Source organism: Pelobates fuscus, chromosome 3 (assembly GCF_036172605.1).
Source record: "Pelobates fuscus isolate aPelFus1 chromosome 3, aPelFus1.pri, whole genome shotgun sequence".
NCBI classification, from domain to species: domain Eukaryota; kingdom Metazoa; phylum Chordata; class Amphibia; order Anura; family Pelobatidae; genus Pelobates; species Pelobates fuscus.
In genome coordinates this window covers 137842101-137852100 of record NC_086319.1, presented here as the reverse complement: position 1 = coordinate 137852100, position 10000 = coordinate 137842101, and the positions used below count along the sequence as shown (strand labels likewise).

The 10000-nt window shown below is 46.9% G+C and overlaps 1 protein-coding gene across 2 annotated transcripts in view; it reads right to left on the bottom strand.

The window, feature by feature from the left end:
- ETF1 (eukaryotic translation termination factor 1) overlaps positions 1-10000 on the bottom strand; it is a 139883-nt gene that overhangs the window by 89465 nt on the left and 40418 nt on the right. For both annotated transcript variants that reach the window (XM_063445277.1, XM_063445276.1), the window contains exon 5: positions 3063-3201. In XM_063445277.1, the coding sequence (XP_063301347.1) occupies positions 3063-3201 (139 nt within the window). The remainder of the gene's footprint in view (positions 1-3062; positions 3202-10000) is intronic.

The window sequence follows — 10000 nt, the reverse complement described above, 5'->3', positions numbered from 1 at the left end:
AGAGTGTGTGTGTGTGTGTGTATGAATGCAGAGTGTGTGTGTGTATGAATGAATGCAGAGTGTGTGTGTGTATGAATGACTGAATGCAGAGTGTGTGTGTGTGTATGAATGCAGAGAGTGTGTGTGTATGAATGCAGAGAGTGTGTGTGTGTATGAATGCAGAGAGTGTGTGTGTGTGTGTATGAATGCAGAGAGTGTGTGTGTGTGTATGAATGCAGAGAGTGTGTGTGTGTGTGTATGAATGCAGAGAGTGTGTGTGTGTGTATGAATGCAGAGTGTGTGTGTGTATGAATGCAGAGTGTGTGTGTGTGTGTGTGTGTGTATGAATGCAGAGTGTGTGTGTGTGTGTGTATGAATGCAGAGTGTGTGTGTGTATGAATGCAGAGTGTGTGTGTGTGTGTGTGTATGAATGCAGAGTGTGTGTGTGTATGAATGCAGAGTGTGTGTGTGTGTATGAATGCAGAGTGTGTGTGTGTGTATGAATGCAGAGTGTGTGTGTGTGTATGAATGCAGAGTGTGTGTGTGTATGAATGCAGAGTGTGTGTGTGTGTGTATGAATGCAGAGTGTGTGTGTGTGTATGAATGCAGAGAGTGTGTGTGTGTATGAATGCAGAGTGTGTGTGTGTGTGTGAATGAATGCAGAGTGTGTGTGTGTGTGTGTATGAATGAATGCAGAGTGTGTGTGTGTGTGTATGAATGAATGCAGAGTGTGTGTGTGTGTGTGTATGAATGAATGCAGAGTGTGTGTGTGTGTATGAATGAATGCAGAGTGTGTGTGTGTGTATGAATGAATGCAGAGTGTGTGTGTGTATGAATGAATGCAGAGTATGTGTGTATGAATGAATGCAGAGTGTGTGTGTGTGTATGAATGAATGCAGTGTGTGTATGAATGCAGTGTGTGTATGAATGCAGTGTGTGTATGAATGCAGTGTGTGTGTGTGTGTATGAATGCAGAGTGTGTGTGTATGAATGCAGAGTGCGTGTGTATGAATGCAGAGTGCGTGTGTATGAATGCAGAGTGCGTGTGTATGAATGCAGAGTGTGTGCGTGTGTATGAATGCAGAGTGTGTGCGTGTGTATGAATGCAGAGTGTGTGCGTGTGTATGAATGCAGAGTGTGTGCGTGTGTATGAATGCAGAGTGTGTGCGTGTGTGTGTATGAATGCAGAGTGTGTGCGTGTGTATGAATGCAGAGTGTGTGTGTGTGTGTGTGTATGAATGCAGAGTGTGTGTGTGTGTGTGTGTGTGTATGAATGCAGAGTGTGTGTGTGTGTATGAATGCAGAGTGTGTGTGTGTGTATGAATGCAGAGTGTGTGTGTGTGTGTGTGTGTATGAATGCAGAGTGTGTGTGTGTGTGTGTGTGTATGAATGCAGAGTGTGTGTGTGTGTGTGTGTATGAATGCAGAGAGTGTGTGTGTGTGTGTGTATGAATGCAGAGTGTGTGTGTGTATGAATGCAGAGTGTGTGTGTGTGTGTATGAATGCAGAGAGTGTGTGTGTGTGTGTGTATGAATGCAGAGTGTGTGTGTGTGTGTGTATGAATGCAGAGAGTGTGTGTGTGTGTGTGTATGAATGCAGAGTGTGTGTGTGTGTGTGTGTATGAATGCAGAGTGTGTGTGTGTGTGTGTGTGTGTGTATGAATGCAGAGTGTGTGTGTGTGTGTGTGTGTGTGTATGAATGCAGAGTGTGTGTGTGTGTATGAATGCAGAGAGTGTGTGTGTGTATGAATGCAGAGAGTGTGTGTGTGTATGAATGCAGAGTGTGTGTGTGTATGAATGCAGAGTGTGTGTGTGTGTATGAATGCAGAGTGTGTGTGTGTGTATGAATGCAGAGTGTGTGTGTGTGTATGAATGCAGAGAGTGTGTGTGTGTGTGTGTATGAATGCAGAGAGTGTGTGTGTGTGTGTGTATGAATGCAGAGAGTGTGTGTGTGTGTGTGTATGAATGCAGAGTGTGTGTGTGTGTGTGTGTGTGTATGAATGCAGAGTGTGTGTGTGTGTATGAATGCAGAGTGTGTGTGTGTGTGTATGAATGCAGAGTGTGTGTGTGTGTGTATGAATGCAGAGTGTGTGTGTGTGTGTATGAATGCAGAGTGTGTGTGTGTGTATGAATGCAGAGTGTGTGTGTGTGTATGAATGCAGAGTGTGTGTGTGTGAGCAATAATAAACATGTTGACATTTTTACCCTAACGTTAACATGTCATGATACAAAACTTTAAAGGGGCAATATAGGCACCCAGACCACTTCAGCTCAAAGTTGTCTGGGTGCGGTGTCCCTTTTGCACCTAATGCTGCAATTTTAAACATATCACTCTTGAGCCCATGTGAATTTGTTTGTCTGAAGTACAAATAAGTACATGGTTAATAGCCATGTACTAAAACAAAGGTCAAAAAGTCTCAGGACCGAAGATAACAGACAGAATATATAGGATAGCAATAGTAAATAGTAAACAGTGAGCAGCCTATTGTCCCCCCCGAACCACCACCCATGCCCCATGAGTTGGGGTTATAAAAAGGAAATGGAAGACATGGGGTCCCCCTTTGCCCCCACCTATCTCCCATGAGGATGATAAAAAATCCCAACACTAAAAAAGTAATCCATCTTCACCTATGGAGGGCACTACGCAGGTCCTCCCCCCATAATTGTTATTTATGGCCCTCACCTGCCGCTCAGGGGTGGGGGCCAGGAGGACAATAGGTCCCCCCACCCTTATTATAAATTAGGGTCCCCACCCACCGCTCATGGGTGGGGGCCAGTGGGGAGGACAATAGGTCGTGCCCCCACAGCCCCACCGCATTTTCATTTAGTGCCCCCACCCACCGCCTGGCACGCGTGTGGGGGGGGGGGGGGAACTATGTTTTTTTAGAATGAAATTCTGATCCGAACAAAGTCCCGAATTGCATCCTAACATGAGTGAACAAACTGTTCTCATTCTGTTAGAACGAAATTCGGTAGTTTCGCCAGCATTCTAAGTGACAGGATGTTCGGGAATACTGACAGGAAGCATCGCGAGATCACTGATCACCTCCCAAGCGCAAAAAATAAATTTAAAAAAATATTTTACCATGCTTCTTAGGAAGATCCACTGTAAATTTGTGTAAAACCTCTCGTGTATTTCCTTGAAGAGTACCAAAAAGTGCTCCACTGCCATCTATTACAATGAAACCAAACTTGCTATCATCAGAAAGGAGAGCTGTGAGTGCCTGCAAAACAGAATAATTATTGTTATTCCTAATCAGCCATGAGACTTGTTATCAATCTATTGGCTCAACATGATAATTAGTAGTTATGTGTCAAAACGATCTCTGCAGCAACCAATTGAAAATTTCACTGGAGATCCTACAAGACTAGGTGATAATAGCTTGCTATATTAAATAACAGTAAATGAACTTGAAAATCAAAAGTCAAATCATGCAAAGCCATCTAACCTAGCCTGGGAAAAGCAAAACTGCGTTATTTGGTAAGTTGATATAAAATGGAGGTGAAGACTTGGAATGAAGTTCTGTCCTTCTGTTCGTAGGTAGTAGGCAAGAGGAGGAAAAAGTGGCAACTACCCATTTGTAAGCACTGCTGCTTAACCAAGAACAGAGACAATTGTACTGATCAAAACAAAAAGTAAACAAAACCTGAAATTTGACTGTTCAAGCATAATCCACCCTTTTCATATTAAGTGCACCCACACTTATTGTATATAATTTTGTTGGGGAGAAAATAGGGCTTTCATTTCACATCAGTTATTTATATATGAAACAATTTTATTTATATAAAATCTTTAAAAAGTGAGAAATTAAATTGTTATTTTTCTAAAATTCTGCATTACAGTTTAACTGTGAATACTGTAACACTTAACATGTACTGAAATAAAGCACACATTTTTAGTTAGAGATGTCTCATGAGTACAACAGTACCCACCATGTACAGGTTTTATGGTGTTTGGGATATAGGATACAAATATACGGCTTTCCCCTTTTGAAATTTGACAGATTGGTTTGTTGGTCCTATGTTGCCTTTGAGACCATATGCCAGCACAGTAATGAAAATTATCCCCATCATGGCATACCATTTGTAAAAGAAGACAACCCACTGTATTCAAAATGGGGTATGTCCAGTCTTTTTATTAGCCACAAACCCTGGCCAAAGGTAGCGTTCATGTTTGTTTTTTGGATTTTTCCCACAGAAAAAAAAAAAGAGCGCGCGAGCGAGAGATATATATATAGATATAGTGTAGATTGGATTAGACGTATTAGTCCAATAGACAAGATGCCAAAATACCAGAGTACATATTCCTCACTTAACCGACCGGGTTCCGTTCTTATGACTGTCGTAAAACAAAATTGTCTGGTAAGAGGTCCATGTTAGATTAGAGGAATTCCTTGCTCTGATGTGTATGTCTACGTACGGATACATTTCCTCGAACATAGACAAGGGAAACCAGAGCAGGAAATCCCTCTAATCTATGTTCGGAGAAAATTTCCCAAACATAGACCAGCTCTCCAACGTCGTTAGTGCGAGCCGTCGTAAAACAGGTGGACCGTAAGTGAGGACCACCTGTATTGCAGTATGCAAGGATAGCTTTTTTTTTTTTTATTGGAGTAACATATAATTCAAAGACAAGCTCTTAAAGGTTTTCGCTCTCTTCCTCAGGTCTGAAGCAATACTGATCAATCTGATAGACACACACAGTATCTCACAAAAGTGAATACACCACTCACATTTTTGTGAATATTTTATCATATCTTTTCATGTGACAACACTGAAGAAATGACACTCTGCTACAATGTAAAGCTTGTATAACATTGTAAATTTGCTGTGCCCTCAAAATAACAACACACAGCCATTAATATCTAAAAGTGAGTACACCCATAAGTGGAAATATCCAAATTAAAAATGTCAATATTTTGTGTGGCCACCATAATTTTCCAGCATTGCCTTAACCCTCATGGGCATGGAGTTCACCAGAGCTTCACGGATTGCCACTGGAGTCCTCTTCCACTCCTCCTTGACAACATCACAGAGCTGGTGGGTGTTAGACACCTTGCACTCCCGCACCTTCCATTTGAGGATGCCCCACAGATACTCATGTTGGCATTCATGGTTCCCTCAATGAACTGTAGCTCCCCAGTGCCAGCAGCACTCATGCAGGCCCAGACCATGAAACTACCACCACGCTTAATTGTAGGCAAGACACACTTGTCTTTGTACTTCTCACCTGGTTGCCACCACACAGCTTGACACTATCTGAACCAATAAGTTTCTTGGTCTCATCGGACCTCAGGACATGGTTCCAGTAATCCATGCCCTTAGTCTGCTTGTGTTCAGCAAACTGTTTGCAGGCTTTCTTGCGCATCATCTTTAGAAGAGGCTTCCTTCTGGGACGACAGCCATGTAGACCAAACTGATGCTAGGTGCAGCATATGGTATGATCACAGACAGGCTGACCCCCCACCCCTTCAACATCTGCAGCAATGTTTGCAGCACTCATTACATCTATTTCCCAAAGACAACCTAATGATATGGCGCTGAGCACGTGCACTCAACTTCTTTGGTCAACTATGGCAAGCCCTGTTCTGATTGGAACCTGTCCTGTGAAAGCGCTATATGGTCTTGCCAATCGTGGTGCTGCTCAGATCCTCAAGAGTTCTTTGCCATGAGGTGCCATGTTGAACTTCCAGTGACCAGTATGAGAGCGATACCACCAAGTTTAACACACCTGCTCCCTTGTAACACTAATGAGCCACATGACACTGGGGATGAAAAATGGCAAACTGGGCCCAATGTGGACGCGTGTGTGTGTGTGTGTGGACGCGTGTGTGTGTGTGTGTGGACGCGTGTGTGTGTGTGTAAACGCGTGTGTGTGTGTGTAAACGCGTGTGTGTGTGTGTAAACGCGTGTGTGTGTGTGTGTGTGTGTGTGTGTCCACATTGGGCCCAGTTTGCCATTTTTCATCCCCGGTGTCATGTGGCTCATTAGTGTTACAAGGGAGCAGGTGTGTTAAACTTGGTGGTATCGCTCTCATACTGGTCACTGGAAGTTCAACATGGCACCTCATGGCAAAGAACTCTTGAGGATCTGAGCAGCACCACGATTGGCAAGACCATATAGCGCTTTCACAGGACAGGTTCCAATCAGAACAGGGCTTGCCAAAGTTGACCAAAGAAGTTGAGTGCACGTGCTCAGCGCCATATCATTAGGTTGTCTTTGGGAAATACACACACACACACAGAGGCACTGAGGCTAGTGGTGTTGTGGAGAGAGGCACTGAGGCTAGTGGTGTTGTGGAGAGAGGCACTGAGGCTAGTGGTGTTGTGGAGAGAGGCACTGAGGCTAGTGGTGTTGTGGAGAGAGGCACTGAGGCTAGTGGTGTTGTGGAGAGAGGCACTGAGGCTAGTGGTGTTGTGGAGAGAGGCACTGAGGCTAGTGGTGTTGTGGAGAGAGGCACTGAGGCTAGTGGTGTTGTGGAGAGAGGCACTGAGGCTAGTGGTGTTGTGGAGAGAGGCACTGAGGCTAGTGGTGTTGTGGAGAGAGGCACTGAGGCTAGTGGTGTTGTGGAGAGAGGCACTGAGGCTAGTGGTGTTGTGGAGAGAGGCACTGAGGCTAGTGGTGTTGTGGAGAGAGGCACTGAGGCTAGTGGTGTTGTGGAGAGAGGCACTGAGGCTAGTGGTGTTGTGGAGAGAGGCACTGAGGCTAGTGGTGTTGTGGAGAGAGGCACTGAGGCTAGTGGTGTTGTGGAGAGAGGCACTGAGGCTAGTGGTGTTGTGGAGAGAGGCACTGAGGCTAGTGGTGTTGTGGAGAGAGGCACTGAGGCTAGTGGTGTTGTGGAGAGAGGCACTGAGGCTAGTGGTGTTGTGGAGAGAGGCACTGAGGCTAGTGGTGTTGTGGAGAGAGGCACTGAGGCTAGTGGTGTTGTGGAGAGAGGCACTGAGGCTAGTGGTGTTGTGGAGAGAGGCACTGAGGCTAGTGGTGTTGTGGAGAGAGGCACTGAGGCTAGTGGTGTTGTGGAGAGAGGCACTGAGGCTAGTGGTGTTGTGGAGAGAGGCACTGAGGCTAGTGGTGTTGTGGAGAGAGGCACTGAGGCTAGTGGTGTTGTGGAGAGAGGCACTGAGGCTAGTGGTGTTGTGGAGAGAGGCACTGAGGCTAGTGGTGTTGTGGAGAGAGGCACTGAGGCTAGTGGTGTTGTGGAGAGAGGCACTGAGGCTAGTGGTGTTGTGGAGAGAGGCACTGAGGCTAGTGGTGTTGTGGAGAGAGGCACTGAGGCTAGTGGTGTTGTGGAGAGAGGCACTGAGGCTAGTGGTGTTGTGGAGAGAGGCACTGAGGCTAGTGGTGTTGTGGAGAGAGGCACTGAGGCTAGTGGTGTTGTGGAGAGAGGCACTGAGGCTAGTGGTGTTGTGGAGAGAGGCACTGAGGCTAGTGGTGTTGTGGAGAGAGGCACTGAGGCTAGTGGTGTTGTGGAGAGAGGCACTGAGGCTAGTGGTGTTGTGGAGAGAGGCACTGAGGCTAGTGGTGTTGTGGAGAGAGGCACTGAGGCTAGTGGTGTTGTGGAGAGAGGCACTGAGGCTAGTGGTGTTGTGGAGAGAGGCACTGAGGCTAGTGGTGTTGTGGAGAGAGGCACTGAGGCTAGTGGTGTTGTGGAGAGAGGCACTGAGGCTAGTGGTGTTGTGGAGAGAGGCACTGAGGCTAGTGGTGTTGTGGAGAGAGGCACTGAGGCTAGTGGTGTTGTGGAGAGAGGCACTGAGGCTAGTGGTGTTGTGGAGAGAGGCACTGAGGCTAGTGGTGTTGTGGAGAGAGGCACTGAGGCTAGTGGTGTTGTGGAGAGAGGCACTGAGGCTAGTGGTGTTGTGGAGAGAGGCACTGAGGCTAGTGGTGTTGTGGAGAGAGGCACTGAGGCTAGTGGTGTTGTGGAGAGAGGCACTGAGGCTAGTGGTGTTGTGGAGAGAGGCACTGAGGCTAGTGGTGTTGTGGAGAGAGGCACTGAGGCTAGTGGTGTTGTGGAGAGAGGCACTGAGGCTAGTGGTGTTGTGGAGAGAGGCACTGAGGCTAGTGGTGTTGTGGAGAGAGGCACTGAGGCTAGTGGTGTTGTGGAGAGAGGCACTGAGGCTAGTGGTGTTGTGGAGAGAGGCACTGAGGCTAGTGGTGTTGTGGAGAGAGGCACTGAGGCTAGTGGTGTTGTGGAGAGAGGCACTGAGGCTAGTGGTGTTGTGGAGAGAGGCACTGAGGCTAGTGGTGTTGTGGAGAGAGGCACTGAGGCTAGTGGTGTTGTGGAGAGAGGCACTGAGGCTAGTGGTGTTGTGGAGAGAGGCACTGAGGCTAGTGGTGTTGTGGAGAGAGGCACTGAGGCTAGTGGTGTTGTGGAGAGAGGCACTGAGGCTAGTGGTGTTGTGGAGAGAGGCACTGAGGCTAGTGGTGTTGTGGAGAGAGGCACTGAGGCTAGTGGTGTTGTGGAGAGAGGCACTGAGGCTAGTGGTGTTGTGGAGAGAGGCACTGAGGCTAGTGGTGTTGTGGAGAGAGGCACTGAGGCTAGTGGTGTTGTGGAGAGAGGCACTGAGGCTAGTGGTGTTGTGGAGAGAGGCACTGAGGCTAGTGGTGTTGTGGAGAGAGGCACTGAGGCTAGTGGTGTTGTGGAGAGAGGCACTGAGGCTAGTGGTGTTGTGGAGAGAGGCACTGAGGCTAGTGGTGTTGTGGAGAGAGGCACTGAGGCTAGTGGTGTTGTGGAGAGAGGCACTGAGGCTAGTGGTGTTGTGGAGAGAGGCACTGAGGCTAGTGGTGTTGTGGAGAGAGGCACTGAGGCTAGTGGTGTTGTGGAGAGAGGCACTGAGGCTAGTGGTGTTGTGGAGAGAGGCACTGAGGCTAGTGGTGTTGTGGAGAGAGGCACTGAGGCTAGTGGTGTTGTGGAGAGAGGCACTGAGGCTAGTGGTGTTGTGGAGAGAGGCACTGAGGCTAGTGGTGTTGTGGAGAGAGGCACTGAGGCTAGTGGTGTTGTGGAGAGAGGCACTGAGGCTAGTGGTGTTGTGGAGAGAGGCACTGAGGCTAGTGGTGTTGTGGAGAGAGGCACGGAGACTATGGTGAGGCCTAATAGAAAGCAGTTGTTGTTTAAGGGTTCCATCATAAGAGGTGTGGAGATGGACAATGGTGGTCTTGTGAGGTGTCTTCCCGGAACTACTGCTCACAGAGACAGGAGACGTATCTGTAATATTGTTAAGCGAGCAAAGCAGGAAGGGTAATTGGATGTACTTGTCCATCTAGGGACAAATGACTTGGCTTGCAATGAGGTTTCAGAGGTTAAAGGAACACTATAGTCAGCTAAATTATTTAAGCTAAATAAAGCAGTTTTAGTGTATAGATCATTCCCCTGCAATTACACTGCTCAATTCACTGTCATTTAGGAGTTAAATCACTTTGTTTCTGTTTATGCAGCCCTAGCCACACCTCCCCTGGCTATGATTGACAGACTGCATGAAAAAAAAAAAACTGGTTTCACTTTCAAACAGATGTATCTCAATCTCTAAATTGAACTTTAATCACAAACAGGAGGCTCTTGCAGGGTCTAGCAAGCTATTAACATAGCAGGGGATAAGAAAATCTCAATTAAACAGAACTTGCAATAAAGAAAGCCTAAATAGGGCTCCCTTTACAGGAAGTGTTTATGGAAGGCTGTGCAAGTCACATGCATGGAGGTGTGACTAGGGTTCATAAACAAAGGGATTTAACTCCTAAATGGCAGAGGATTGAGAAGGGGCATGTTCTATACACCAAAACTGCTTCTTTAAGCTAAAGTTGTTCAGGTGACTAGTGTCCCTTTAAGGAAGTTTTTAGTGTTTTTGCCAATGATCTACGGCAGGTTGCTTCCACACTGTCATTCTCTGAAGTTCTGCCTCTGCATAACACTCAGAACGACAGGCGGATGTGTATTAGGGACTTTAACTTGTGGCTTGGTGAATGGTGTCCGGAGCAAGGATTTGGCTTTATTTCTCATGGTAGCTCTGTTTGGAATGGAAATAAACTGTA